We start from the raw sequence: 15,031 nt of genomic DNA on the forward strand, positions 1-15,031 counted from the left end.
CCCAACTCACTGTAACTGGCTCTGTAAGCATGAGCTTATGCCCTCTTCAAACTCAGGTAACACAATGTGCTCATGGAAAGAAAAACTCAATCTGCCATGAGATGAACAGAACTACGTTAATCAAGGTCTGGACGATCCAAGACAGGGTCAGCTGATGCGTGAGGAAATCTGACTGACCCGGAGAAGGGACAGCTCTGGGGAGGCTGACGGGAGGCTGCTTCCTTCCTGGAACTGCCGGAACCCAGGATCAGGGGCGAGGGCAGAGTTTCCGGTTCTACCACGACAGGTCACTAGTAGGCTGTCCACCCCTTCTGCAAATGAAAGCCTTCTTTTCTCACTCCTCCATACAGGGGCCCAGCTGGAGGGTCCCCGGGTCAGTTAAGGAAGGCCTCAGTTTTCCACTGTAAGTCAAGGAGGAAGGAAACGTTCAAGCTCATCTAGCAAAGGCTGCCAGTTAAGGGGAGCTGGGAGTGAGAAGGAGAACTGGAGTACCTGTCGTCCCTCTGCACATACTATCAGAGGCTTAAAACTGGAGTTTACTTTCTAAACAGCCCAGTCTTCCAAGCCCAGTCTCTCAAAATGTAGCTGGCACAGAAGCTGGTGGCAAGTTCTCTGCCTCTTCTTATGCCATTGCTTCTAGAGCCCACTCCCCTGGATCACTTCAGATCTTAAAAGTAACTGCATGGGATTCTAGTAATGGCTATAAACACATGTTTCTGCATAGGGCTGGCCACAGGCCAGAAGATGAGGAGATGGAGGAAGCAGGTCAGATTGGTAGGCCAAGCGGCTGGGAAGGGGCAGAAAGACTTCTAAAGAGCCAGTGCCTGTGGCCAGGAAGCCCAACCAGGAGGAGTCAACACAGGGGTCCAACCAAAGCCCTAAAGGAAGCAGAGCCATGGACAGGGATGGTGGGGACAGTGAAGCGACCAGAGATTCTGAACTAGGGGCCCAAGAGGGGGTCCAAATGGGGTCAGTAGATCACTGATCCCTGAAGAGAGGTTTAAAAAGGGACAGGAGTTCCCACTGTGGCACGATGGGACGGGCAGCACCTTTGCGGGGCCAGGATGCAGGTTTGACCCCTGACCCAGGACAGTGAGTTAAAGGATTCAGCACTGCTGCAGCGGCAGGCAGCTCGGATCTGATCCCTGGCCCGGGAACTCCACATGCCGCGAGGCAGCCAAAAAACAAAAACAAAATTTTTAAAAAAGGGAGGGGAGGTACTACTGTGTGCTTACTTTCTGGAGGCTGGAGGAATTCAGCTGAGTCTTGTCAATGATCTTCACAGCTACCTGAACAAGAGACAGAAAGCCCAAAATTACCTCTCTGGGGACTCAAATCTACTTCCTCCTTTACATTCCCGCCTTCTTTTGGCCTCATCCCTCTTGGCACCCCTGTCTGTTCTGTTTCTGCCTAATAAACAAGACAGTGGCTGTGACAGTGGTCCCACCACTACCTGCTGGGCGGGTGTCAGAACGGGGAGATGCTGCCACGTCCCCAACCCAAGCGCTCACCTCTTTCCCGGTCAGGATGTGCCGAGCCAGCTTCACCTTGGCAAAGTTACCCTTGCCGATGGTCTTGAGGAGTCGATAGTTGCCAATGTGGGGCTGCTCGTCAGCAGAGGTGGCTGAGTTGCGGCCCCGCAGCATGTTGGACTTACTGCTGGGCTTGGAGTCGAGGTGTCCCAAGGTGGGCTGCAGGGTGGAAGCACACACACCTTTAAGCATGCTGCCCTTGCAGTTCCCCACACCCTTGCCTTTAGCTCTCTGCAAAGAAAAGTAAGAGGCTGGGCACAGGGGCAGATCCCAGGGGGCTGATGAGCACACAGAGAATGAGTCCTAAGGGGGCGGGGGGGAGAAAAGGCGCTGGGAAGCGAGTCCACCTTCACTCCAAAGGAGCACAGCCTCAGGTCCAGCGTCAATATCCTGCGGGCACTGGAACGTAGGACCTGAGCTGTCCCAACACTGGCTCCACTGCCTGACAATACATCCACTGTCAATAAGCCAACGGTTTTTCCATCTCATGTGGGAGAGCATCGTCTATCATCCTCCCTGTTGCCTGTTCACATTTTGATAAGGTCACACATGTTGATACGTTGCAGAAGCAACATGATCAGAATTACTGCAAAGCACGCGTCATCACCCAATGCTTAACACTTCTCTTTATTATGTACCACTTTGTATGGATCTGTTGCTTATCTGGTAAGAATGGAAGTTCATGAAGGCAGGCATGTATCATTTAGTCACTGACACATCCCAGTACCTAGACAGACCAGATTATGCTAGATGCTCAATGCAGTGAGAAAGTTCAATGACAGGGTCTGAGCAAGGCCATAATCTGCCCTCCTCAGATACCCCATAGCTCAAGTAATTTGGGTGTGAGGAAGCAGAAATGACAACAATTGGCACCAAACACATACATAAACATAATACAAAAATAGTACAGGCCAGGAGTTCCCATGGTGGCTCAGTGGTTAACAAATCTGACTAGGAACCATGAGGCTGTAGGTTTGATCTCAGGCCTTGCTCAGTGGGTTAAGGATCCGGTGTTCCATTAACTGTGGTGTAGGTTGCAGACGCGGCTCGGATCCCATGTTGCTGTGGCTGTGGTGTAGGCTGGCAGCTACAGCTCCGATTGGACCCCTAGCCTGGGAATCTCCATATGCCGCGGGTGCGGCCCTAGAAAAAGACAAAAAGACAAAAAAAAAAAAAAAAAAAAAAAAAAAGGCACAGGCCAGATGAAAACACACATCTGTATGAAGACTTGTGCGGTCCTCAAAGGGCTGAACGTAGAGTTCTACACGATCCAGCAATTCCACTCCTAGCTACACACCCAAAAGCAACTCGTACACCAACTTACCCTCATAACACCCCACGTTCCTACAGCCCCGAAGTGAGAATGACACAGATGTCCATCAATGGATATACCAACTGTGGATGAAACAGCCACGGTTCTAATGAAATGCCGATGGTGGTGACGGATACACAGCTGTGAATTTACTCAAAGCCGCTAAACTGCACGCTTGAATGTGTCAACTGCACGGGATGTGACATGCATCTCCCTCCGGCTGTCAGGAGTCTGTCTAACTCTGGTCAGGACCCGATGTACCTCTTCCAGGGCAGCTGGTGCCATCGCCTCAGCACAGTGGGGATAAAGTGCTGTCAGCGCCTCATCCCGGAACCACCCTGAGCTGCCTTGGACCCTTCAAGGAGATGGTTTGGAGGGGAGCAGGGTGACCAGAGAAGTGTGACTCGAAGTTCTTTCTTTCACAGGCCTCTCTGGCTGTAAGTGAAACCCTCAAAAACCACAGAAAAAAACAAATGACTTGCTACCACCCAAGGAACTGTCCAGGGTTCCTTTGGCAAGAAGTGTGCTTCCCCAACTAGTTGCTTTTCAGCCCTAAGGGGTTGGAAATAGGGAAAACCCTCCTTCTGCCCCAACTCCCAAGAGAGCAAGATGGGTGGAAACGTTCCCTTGGCAACCTCTAATTCGCCTCCTAAGTTTCTCATCACTCCCCTCTTTTCTGAGCACAGGAGCCAAAGGCAGCAGAGGCTTGGCGGTCTCCAAGTTCTCAAATGAGGAATGAGGATTCCGTGTCCACCTAAGGACTGGGGCCCTTTGCCCTCTGAAGCCAAATCGGGGAATCCCACTGCCTATCCTGAGCTCTGCCCATCCCTTCCCATGTTTCCAGCCCCAAGGGACGCTCTGTGTGGCAGAGCAGGACAGCACCCCCTCCTCGAGCTGCACAGTGAACTTCAAGGAACAGCGACAACCCTCCTCCTTCCGAGGACAAAGAGGTGTGGTTTAAAAGCATAGATGCCGAGACAAACTGCCAGCGCTCAAAGCTCGAAACTGCCACTTACTCAATAATGTTAATTTTATTATCGACCTCCTCCTAAGCAGGAGATGAAATTATTACAAAGGGAGGAGTAAATCATCTAAGATGACCGTTGTGAGACGATCCCACACACGGAGCCGGGAGAGGGTCTAGTGGGCGCGGAGGAGCTCCAGGCACCAGGACTTGCCCTGCTCCTGGCTCTTCCACTTACTAGTGCTAGTTTCCTTATCTGTAAAGCGGCAAAGAAACATTCCCTCTTTCACGCTACTTAGGTGACAGGACGCACGCACAATGCCTTATCCAATGCTCAATAAAGAAAACCATGACGGCCATTAAGTTTAGTTCCTAAATACTCTAAAGCCTGTCCTCGAAGCAAGACGTCTCATTGTCAACGAGACTTCCGCATCCAGGTCAAGCCCTCCTAAGCCAGCTGCAGCCCAGCTGGAGGCTGACAAGAGATACTAGGGACCCTCCCGGCTGGGAGCCCCAGCACCTTCAGCCTTCACAGGAGGGGACTCCACAGGGCAGCCATGAAGGGCTGGTTTCAAGCCTGGTGTCCAGGACAGTCAAGTGACGGTTCTGCCCGTCCTGGACCCAGAGAGGCAGAGAACACTGGTGCATGCTCGGTGAGCCCCTGCTCTACAAGTGCCCTTTCAGGACCAAACCACCCAACTCTCAGGACTCAAAGCACACAGTCCTTCTCTCACCCCTTCAGTCCATTTCCCACGGCACGGATGGGGCCAGGATGAGGAGATCCCATGGGGGAGAAACAGGGAAAGGAGAAAGTCTCCCGTAGAAAATGTTTCTTGGACTAAGGCCACATGCGAGACAGCTTTTTTTTTTTTTTTTTGTCTTTTTGCTATTTCTTGGGCTGCTCCTGCGGCATATGGAGATTCCCAGGCTAGGGGTCCCATCGGAGCTGTAGCCACCGGCCTACACCAGAGCCATAGCAACGCGGGATCCGAGCCGCGTCTGCAACCCACACCACAGCTCACGGCAACGCCGGATCGTTAACCCACTGAGCAAGGGCAGGGACTGAACCCGCAACCTCATGGTTCCTAGTCGGATTCGTTAACCACTGTGCCACGACGGGAACTCCCGAGACAGCTTTTTTGAAGGCTGAAGAGGAGGTAAAGGTGCGGGTGGCTACTATGGACAGAGAGCCCCTTCTGTGGTTCTGGCCAGGCCCATGTCTCACCCATGGACCTAGATCTCACCCATGGGGTCGGGGGTTGAGGGCGAGCTGCCCTTCTGGGCCAACTAAACAGGATCTGGCTGGAGCCATGGGCGCCCCCGACCCCACCTCTAACCTCCCGGCGCACACCAGGAACACCAGACACACCCAAAGCTCTTGCAGATGTCACACAGGAGGCAGGCCCCAAAGGTCTGAGGCAGGCTGTTGAAAGCAGACACCATGGCTCTCAGGTGGCTTTCAGAAAGAACAAGGAGTTACCCTGAGAGGCAGTATTTGGAACTAAATGGCAGAACGTGCAGGTTGCTAAGCAGGCCTGATTCAGAGGTAGGGCCTAAACAGCTTTGGGGTCCTCCCAGAGGAGGAGCGAATGCAAGACCACGAGGATGAGAGAAAAACAAAGCCTTCTATCCGGTGGGCCCTTTAACCTAGGATCTCAGAATTCGGCCTAGGCGTGCTGCCAGGTACGCCCGGAAGACAGCCTCCACCCCGAGAGGCCCTGCGCTGACTCAGGGAGTCAGGGCCCCTGCCCTGCTGCTGGAGGCTCCGACCAACCGTTCTCCCGAGAAAAGCTCGTGCTTTGGGGCTCGGCACTCAGGTGGCCTCGAGTATCCTGAGACTTCCCTGGGGCTGGGAAGGGGCCAAGCTGGGAGGGGTGTCAGGCAGGTACTCCCTGGTCAGAGGGAGAACAAGCCTGGGCACTGCGGAATGGAGGAAAAGGGTCCCTGGGCACCAGCCCTGGGCGGCCTCCCCTCATGGTAGCACTGCTGTGCCCTCCCTGTGCCTCTGCCGTCACCAGCCCCTTCCTTTGGCTCAGGTGAGGCCTGGGTGTCTGCCCCCTCGTCCCTGCTCAGCCAATGCCTCTTCCCAGGAATTTTACTACCTGTGCTAGTGCCTGGCTCCACTCAACAACTCTTCAAAGATCCTGCGTTTGGGGCGGGAGGGACAAGAGAGGAGGGGCGCAACCCCACAGCAAAAGAAGGGGAAAACATACCCGGCTGGAGGAAAGGACAAGGCCTACCAGCGACTTCCATTCAGCAGAGCCCACAGCAGAACCTGTCAGGCAGCGAGGGCAAAGTACAGAGGCCGGGAAGAGCCAGGCCCAGGGCGGGGGCCGCCGCTCCGGCAGCCACCCTTACTCAGCTGCAGCAGGCGACACCTTCCACCACCTCCTCAGTGAAAGGAGCTAAGCAGCCAGGCCGAGCGGCTCCTGCCTGGGAACCTGGACTGTGTCGCAACCGAAACCACCACTAGCAGAGAGCCGGGCCCGGCAAGGAGAGCAACGGGGACAAAGCCCCACGGCTTCTCTTCTCCGGGCCAGGGCCTGGCAGCCAGGATGGGTACGCGGTCCCAGGACACTACCCAGGAGCAAGGTGGGAGGGAAGGCGCAGGAGGGGAACAACGGGAAGCAAGGGAGACAGACAGAAAGAGGCGGGTTCAGATCAACTTCCTTCTCCCTTCCCCTCCCCCTCCCCGGAAGTGGGCTGCCCCACCCTCCCCAAGGTGCTTTGCTGGGTAACAGCTGGGAGAGGGTGCGGTGGAGACTCACTCCAGCCCAGGCTGTCATAAAGCCCTTATCTCACCTGCAGCAGGTGGGACCTGGGTCTGGGCTCAAATCAGCAAGAGGTCTAAGTGTGAATCAGACCTGCTGTCCCGGCAGCAAACCACCCATCAAGAACAAGGGGGCGGGGAGCAGAGACCAGCCACCGAACAGTGGCAGATGGACCTCCTACTTCACAAAAAGCAGCGTTTAAACTTAGGAAAATATTTCACTTATACACAAAATATTTTTTGAACATAATATAAGCAGATTCAGGGACCCTGCGAAGCCCTTTACGTCTATGGGTTCTAAGATTAAGAGCCTCTGTCACGGACAGAGAATGAGATGTTTAATCCCAAATTTTGCCCAAGGGCTGGGGAACAACCCTGAAGTCCCTCTAAATCTCTTCCAGCCCTGATTCTGGAAGGCCATCTCCAAGGTTCCTACCTACTTCCAAGTCTCCATCACGGCCTGCCCCTCAACACCGCTTTTTTTAAGAACTCTGGGGGCCTGGGGGCAGCAGGGGAAGCCTCTCCTTGTACCTCCCTTCTTTCAAGCCCCTGCTGACCTTGGGGTAAACTGGAGCCCTCTCGTGTTCTGATCGGGCCTTTCTTGGAGTTCCAGATTCATCCCAACACCCTAGGCTAGGATCTGTCTTAGGTAACCCTTTGAAGAGCTCATGCTGGGAGGCCATAAACCCCTCCAGGGAAGGCTAAAGCCTCCTGCAGCCCTCGCTGCACCTGGGCACAGAGTCTGAGACACCATGCTGCTCAGTGTTCACCTTATGTACGAGCCCCGCTCAACAGATTCAGCATTTCTGGTAGTACTAACTGCTGGCATCTATTTCCTGTTCTCCACGCCACAGTCCTACAGGGTACGTGGCATCTATATTTTACAGACAAAATTTGAACACAAAGGTTAGGAGACTTATCATTTACAATTAAAAAAAAGAGAAAGTGAAGAGCCTTGCGGGAGGTCAGCCTCCCGGGGGCCGAGCTGGGCTGGGCTGGGCTGGGCGTTTGCTCCACTTCCGCACTCACTGTTCCTCACGGCCCCCCTTTGCCAGCATCTCTTCAACCCTTCCTGATGCCCAAACAGCTCTTCTTTCTCCCCAAAGAATGAGTCCCTGGCTCTTTTTCCACACACTAGGAAGAGGGGAAAGATGTGAAGATTCAGGAAAAGTGCCCGGTACAAGACTGCCGATGTTGTTAGGTAAGGCCAGTTGTGGGGCGTGTGTGGGTGCATGGGGGACGCTGTTTTAAAGGCCTACTCATGTGATCCCACAGCACCCCTGTCACTCATTCCCAAAGGGGCCACGATCTCAGCGGAAGAGGACAGGCTTTGTCCCGGACACGGGGCCCAGGCTTGCCCCTTCACACTTGGACGCCAGAGTGGAATCGAATGGCTTCATCTGACAGCCTCCGGGATTCTGCAGGGCGACAGGAGGATTGCTTCCTCAGTCCTGCTGGTGTGAGGCAGTAAGGGGTTTTGTAAACTGAGGAAGTACCCAGCACTGACCTCAAACAGGCTAAGAGAGAGGGGAGGACAGAGCTGAAGTCACATGGCAAATGGCTAGCTCTTTAACCCTTCCTCCTTCACTGCATCCAGGAGCCTTCTTTGCATCCTTTGATCCTGAGCAACTGTCACTCTCAACTGCCAAGAGCCAATAAAGCAGAGGAGCATTCTGGGTAGGAGAGCTCTGGTAAAGCCTGGTTGGCTCTGACCAGCGGGGAGGCTGGCTGGACATACCCTCCTGCCTCAAAATCAGCTGTGATGGCGCCACTGGAGGGACCCCCACAAGCCCTTAATACGCCACTGCAGAGGGGAGGGCGCGCTGTATAAAACTGCCAGAGGGCTGCTCCCTTTTTCCAACCAGGGTAGGGGTCTCCCTGCCAAAGGAGGGCTGCAGAGCCTAGAACTGAAGCAAAGCCAAAGCAAGGTGATCTGCTGCCCTCTAGCTCTCTGACCTGCAAGTCTGAACCCAAGGCTGGGAGACCTGCAGTGTAGCCTGAGCCAGGTAAGGGGCCCCCTGCTCCAAAGCCTTAAAGCAGCCACACTAGAGCCAGCGCCTGCCTGGGAAGTCCAGTAGCAAGAACTGACCTGGGAGTTCCCACTGTGGTGCAGTGGTTTAAGGATCCGACTGTAACAGCTCGGGTTACTGAGGAGGTGCAGGTCTGATCCCTGACCCAGCACAGTGGGTTAAGGATCTCGTACTGCTGCAGCTGTGGCTCAGATTCAATCCCTGGCCCAGGAACTTCCATATGCTGCAAGTGTGGCCACATTAAAAAAAAAAAAAAAAAAAAAAAAAAAGAACTGGCCCAGAGCGAGATCCCAACTGAGCCACCTCCAGCTCATACCCCTTCCTTCATAGTGAAAGGAGCACCCCTCAAGTATCTAGTCTTCTGGACCCCTCTTCATGGTGGATTCTACTGAGCAGCCAGGGCTCCAGAAGCTTCCCTACCACTTCATTCCTGAGAATCTGTTTCCTGGGGCCTGGTCTCTACCTCAATCTGCGTTTACTGCTGCCTGCTCAGCAAACACACATTGAGCTCCCACTTCTGGAGCCACTGCAAAGTTCAAAAAGATCTGGTCCCGGTCTCCTGGAGACTTAGAGGAGGGGAACTGCAGAATCTCTGCACGCTTATTTGTAAAGTGGGATGCAGGGCCGAGCGCTGCAGGCAGCTGGACGGTGGGAGCCCTGCCGTCGCTGCTCGCCAGCTCACCGGACCCCGCTTGCATCTCTGGGTCCTGGTTTCCTCATCTGGGACACAGGATACTAGCCACTCCCACTTCACAAGATTAGTGTGAGGATGAAATGAGAAAATCCACCCGTGTCGACAGCAGTGCATGGTCTACAGCAGGGTCTCAGCAACGTTTCCTCTTCACTTTCAGGTAGGAACCTCTGTTTCCCAGCTACAGGGGTTCTCTGGGCCCTGAGGAGAGCTCTCATCTCTTAAGAACTTGACTACAGTGAACTCCCTGGTGGCCTAGAGGTTAAGGAGTCAGTGTTGTCACTGCTGGGGCTCGAGTTGGATCCTTGGCCCGGGAACTTTGGCATGCTGTGGACGGAGCCAAGGAAGAGAAAAAAGAACTTGACTACAAGGACCAGTGTCGTAAAGGTAGTATTCCTTCTAGAATGAGGAAAAGTCCTATTTCTACCATGGCTGGGCTGTCAGACAAAGGGCTTTCCTTCCTAACGTAAAACCATTCTTGTCAAGAGAAGTGGGTGAAGGCGAAGGCAGCCACGCCTCTACCCTCTGGAGAGCCCAGAGGAGGAGGAAGGTGTGCCCGCTCTTGCCTTCCTCATCAGCTCCTTAACTCCTTCCTCTCAGAAAAGGTCCAAGAAGCAGCTGACATACCAGTACCACATGGTGCCAAGGGCTGGGGGAAGCTCGCATTGCCAGCCTCGCACTCCGTTCGGCTCCGCCCGTACCAGTGGGTTACTGTAACCATGGAGACCAACAAGTTCCTCCATAGCACAGGAGAGCCAGCCTGCCAGCAGCCCAGGGCTCTGGGGGAGGCAGAAGGCAGCCTGCAGCAGAAAGGTTTGGCTCAATTTACAGAGGATTGTGGGGAGCCGATGGAGACAAACCAGTGCAGCTGAGGTGCCCGGGCCTCCCTCTAACTTCCTTTGCTTTGCATGGTAGTTTGTTTAAAGCACACTGGCTATATGCGGTGTGGTAGCGAAGGGCGTCACTCTGGGGTCAGACAGACCCACCACGGGAGCCCAGCTGCACCACCAGGGCTGCCATGCAGGGAAGGGCCTGGAGTTGTGGGGTGAAGAGCTACACAGATACACATTAAAAAGTAAGGCTCCAGCGATCATATGCTGCCTTCTTTTAAGCAATCCAGGTAAGTAAACCCTCTTACTCCTTGTTTATCCCAAATCCTTTTGTTCAAATAGTTCTCCAGAGGCCCTCCTAGCTGAGCGCGATCTCTCTCTTCTCTTTCACGGCACCCTGTCTGTATCCATTCAGCAATTCTGACTTTGCGCCTCTATGCCTTAACCCTCTTCTCTGAGCTCTGAGAGGTCAGAGGTCACCTTTGTACGCTTAGTGCCTAAGAGTGGCCGCACCCAGCGGGCGGACATTAAACACTTATGGAATAAACATGGAAGAAGAGTGGTGAAACGTTTTGATCCTTAAAGTCGCTCCCCTCCGCCCCCAAGGAGGGAATAAGCAGGGGCAGAGGAAAGGAGATTTAAACCTCTTGCCCCAAGACCCTTTTCCCCTCTTTCAAGGTATTTACTGCCCTTTGAGGTTGGCTGGTTCCTGTCTGTCCTTCCTACTAGACTACACCACAAAGGGAGGGACTCTGGGGTGTCTGATTCATGGCCACAGTAAAGCCTACAGCACAGAGCGGAAGCATCCAGCAGGTACTGAATGAATAAACGCGTGCAAATGAATACCTAAGAAAACGTGTTGGGGCACCTTCCTGACTCGTCTCCGGGATCCACACCAATAACCCCATCAGCGTACTACTCTGCAGACAGCATCCAGGCGGGCAGTGGGCCCCGAGATCCCCCTCCTGAGGACGCATGACACCTGAGGAGGGTTAGTTCCACGGAAAGAACGAGTCTCTCAGGCGGTGACAAGGTGCTCTCATCTCTCACAAGGCTCGAGGCAAAGGTGGTCACCGAGGTGAGCTGGAGACAGACCTGGGGTGAGGCCCAGCCGAGGGGGGCAATGCCTCCATCCACGGCTCCCCTCAATGAAGCCCAAGCCCTCCTTTCATCACTGAGGGGGTCCCTCTCCTCGAACTTCCAGCTGCCCAACCACCACCAGGCCCTCCCACTTCAGAAAGTCCTCTCTGCCTCTCCACATTCAATCCCTCCACTGCTTTGCGATCAAAACCACTGTCTTGCTGTGACAATGCAATGCAGCTCGAGCCACTGTGAGAGCTACTGATTTGGGGAAGTGACGGTGACTTTAGGAGACATTTACTTACTGTTTGCCACACTGAGAGCTCTGTTTTAATATTTCCTCCTTGAACCAATGCACGGATTGCGAGGCCCTGTCAATCCTAGAAAGCCAAAAAAATTCATCCATACACACCTGCCTCCTGTCCCACTGCACAAATCAGCATTCCCACCCTGCCCCCACCCCTCCCCAAACTGCCTCCTGTTACAGAAAAGCAGAGGAACTAAAAACGGCAGCTGGGGAGCTCAGTTGACTCACCCAGCATAATCATCTCCTCCCAGAATCTCCCATCTTCTCCTGGGGTTTCTGCCAACACGAAGTAAAAAAGAAGCACGAGCGAGAGCTTTAAAAAAAAGAAAAAAACCCAAAACTCTCTCAGCGTTTATGCAACAGCCTTCCTACCTGGGTGCTGAGTTAATCCTTTGTCCCTGCCTTTTCCGATGCAGTTTCCTTAAAACACCTTTATGCTGGGAAATAAGCCCTCTGGGTCCTACCTGGTTTCAGCGCCACACTGGAAGGTACTGAGAGACATGTGCCTCTTTCCACTGCATTCTCCCCTCTAAGTGGAAAAACTACTGTCTTTCTATTCCTCCAGTTTCAAAAAGAGAGTTGAAGGAGGAGGAAACATCAGAAAAAAAACACTAGGACAAAGTTTGCTGCCCCAAAAGTCACCATGGCCAGAGGTCAGAGCTCAAGCAGGACAAGAAGTATCAGAAACCACCTAAGGCGGCACCATCACTCTGGGAACTTGTCTCCAGCTGGTCGGGCTACTCGAGTGACTATTAAAAATCCATTGGCTGGAGCTCCCACTGTGGTACAGTCGGTTAAGAACCTGACTGCAGTGACTCAGATTGCTCCTGAGGTGCAGGTTCTATCCTTGGCCTGGGAATGTCTATATGCTGCAAGTATGGGGGGCTAGGGGAGGGGGGAACCCAACTGGCTGCTCTTTCCACAAGTAGCCCTACTAAGCTGTTCCTGCTCACAGGCAGAGGTGTTCTCTTCCTCCTACAGCAGATCATTAAAAACCCAAGCAGGAGTTCCCATCGTGGTGCAGTGGTTAACAAAACTGACTAGGAACCATGAGGTTGCGGGTTTGATCCCTGGCCTTGCTTAGTGGGTTAAGGATCCGGCATTGCCGTGAGCTGTGGTGTAGGTCACAGACGTGGCTCAGATCCCGCATTGCTGTGGCTCTGGCATAGGCTGGTGGCTACAGCTCTGATTAGACCCCTAGCCTGGGAACCTCCATATGTCGTGGGAGCAGCCCCAGACAAGGCAAAAAGATAAAAAACAAACAAACAAACAAAAAACCCAAGCAGGTGAGAGCACCTAAGCTGTGGAATGGGATGGAGGGTGGCACCCTTGTTTCTGATACTACTTGCCAATGGGTCAAAGCAGCCAAAATTGAGAATTCAGTTTTATCCGTTCTCAGAGCAGCCATAGGAGCTGAGTACAGCCCTTTGGCAAACTTTCTGAGTAGGAAGTGGGGTGTGTGTGTCTTTGTCACTTGACATCTAGAAAGACAACTTACTATTGAGATGGATGGTGCCATGACTACAAAGCAACGAGAACACTTCCACAAGGCACAAGCAAATCTGCTGTAGCATATTAGCCAAGAAATCCCCAACTTACCAAAAGTTCCCTTCTGAGAAGGAACTATTTTCAAAGAAACATGTTACAAATGATGGCTGTGTTCTCAGGCCAGTCCATCTCATCAGGGCCACCTCTGTATCTGAAGCAGTATATTAACCATACTTAACAATAAGCCAGAGTCCAGAACAGGAAAATGAATTCACTCTTCTGACACAGGACCTAGGAACACAGTTTTGCTCTGGGGCTTCCCAGCCTTCAAACTCTGAGTGAGGGCTGGAAATAAGAGGATCTGAGCCAGGGGAGGGGAGCTTCAAAGTATCTGGGGTGGCTGAATAGGAGGAGGGTCCAGGTGGAGATGAGGAATGAAGCTGGAGGAGAGGAACTCCGAATGGGAGCCGCCTCCCAGGAGAGAAGGGCCAATAAAGGAAGACTGGGCAGCACGTCGGGGGGTGGGGGGGACATTTGGGACAGTCCCCGGACACACCAGGGGCAGACACTCTTGAGAGTGCCTGGAAGCTTCTGCCTCTAGGCCTAGGTTGCTCTCAAAGCTGTATCTACTTCATTTTCTGGTGGCCATAACAGTTCTACTCTAGGGTGACCTAGCTGTTTGAGTGCGTGGCCTGGAAGCAGAGTACCGTAAAAGAGATGACAGCCATTTTCCATTATAAGTGCCTTCCTAACAAGTATTTTTTTAGTTAACTCATCTTTCCTAAGAGAATGAGAGGAAAAGAGTCTGACTGTACTGGTTTCTAGGAGAAAAAGGTCCAGAAAAAGTCTGTTTAGCCCTGGCCAACGCGGGGGACTTCACTGCTAGAGGTTCTCAGTTTTCTAACATCTGCGATGTGCACCTGACAGCCAAGCTCTTGGGTACAGATTAGCTTATGTGCTGGTGGAAGCCCTCAAGAACTAGAACCACCAACTGACAGGTGATGTCAGGGAGGAAGGGGGGCACTTTGGGCCACTGTTAGATGCACTATTACACTGACTGCAGACAAGAGAATGCCGGTCGTTTTGGAGGAGCCGAGCAGCCTCATCTCCAGCTCTCCACCTCCAAGTTCACTCAGAGGGCAGGGGAGAAAGGATGGCTACAAAAGGGATACAGATCCTTCCTAACAAATCCTAACAGGCAGCTCTAATTGCCAACAGGTATGGTGGCTTAAATCAAGTCCTGAAAATCGAGAGGAAAAACCCACCCTGAAACCTCTGATCAGAAGAGTCTGGCTGGGGGCAGCCCTGCTAACCCTCCTGTTGTTCTATCCAGTCTAGGGAACCACCAGGGACAGGGACAAAACCCTGCGGGCACGAAGATGTTCCTATCAAGAGGAAACACGAGGTGTTCTAACAGGAGGCAGAAACCAGTCAACGCCGCCCAAAACACTTAGAACAATGTCTAGCATATACTAAATGCTCATGGCAGGCTGGCTATTATTACTCTAATTCCATATGCCTTCCCAACTTCTTCTATAGGTTACTAGAACAAGATGTGGATTTGGCTTTAACTTCTTTACCCAGTGCTTACCACAAATGCTCTCTTTTCCAAAGAGATGGATCTTTCGAACAGGCCTAGGAAAGCCCTACATCAGAGACCAAATTCTGGTCATCTATTTGCATGGCTCAGATTTGGACCTAAGTTTCTGGCACAGCCAGAAAAGGCTCCAGCAGCTCAACTGTTTTATCCTTTCCATACAAGGCTACTCTACTTGCCCCTGATAAAAAAAGCACTTTAGGGAGTTCCCTTGTGGCACAGTGGGTTAAGGATCCTGCCTTGTCACTGGAGCAGCTGAGGCAGCTGCTGTGGCACAGGTTTGATCCCTGGCCTAGGAACTTCCACATGCCACAGGTACAGCCAAAAGCAAACAAAAAACCCACACATCCCACACAGGAAAACCCTGAGTACACACCACAGCTCCTGAGATACACAATGTCAGCAATTTTGTCAAAATTTTCTAGGTATA

At 52.8% G+C, this 15,031-nt stretch overlaps 1 protein-coding gene and 1 long non-coding RNA gene across 28 annotated transcripts in view; one reads left to right on the forward strand and one right to left on the reverse strand.

The window, feature by feature from the left end:
- The window catches only part of MARK2 (microtubule affinity regulating kinase 2), a 61,024-nt gene that overhangs the window by 12,538 nt on the left and 33,455 nt on the right, over positions 1-15,031 (reverse strand). For 11 of the 27 annotated variants that reach the window (XM_085010840.1, XM_085010834.1, XM_021082898.2 and 8 more), the window contains 2 exons: positions 1,512-1,691; positions 1,236-1,289 (listed from right to left, as the gene is read on the reverse strand). In XM_085010840.1, coding sequence (XP_084866966.1) covers positions 1,236-1,289; positions 1,512-1,646 — 189 coding nt within the window. In that variant the 5' untranslated portion in view covers positions 1,647-1,691. Of the gene's footprint in view, positions 1-1,235; positions 1,290-1,511; positions 1,692-6,021; positions 6,453-11,514; positions 11,590-11,744; positions 11,830-11,980; positions 12,021-15,031 lie in introns of those variants that run through there. The other 16 variants (XM_085010833.1, XM_085010832.1, XM_021082892.2 and 13 more) reach the window with 6 other exon arrangements.
- On the forward strand, positions 8,233-11,856 carry LOC146405059 (uncharacterized). Its single transcript, XR_014836878.1, has 3 exons — positions 8,233-8,584; positions 9,460-9,686; positions 10,808-11,856. It is a non-coding gene; the product is annotated as an uncharacterized LOC146405059 (long non-coding RNA).

The sequence above is a fragment of the Sus scrofa genome, chromosome 2 (genome assembly GCF_054392235.1).
Source record: "Sus scrofa isolate SSC_HxYL_T2T_F1_AM1 chromosome 2, Sscrofa_HxYL_maternal_Yorkshire_Landrace_v2.0, whole genome shotgun sequence".
Lineage (NCBI taxonomy): Eukaryota > Metazoa > Chordata > Mammalia > Artiodactyla > Suidae > Sus > Sus scrofa.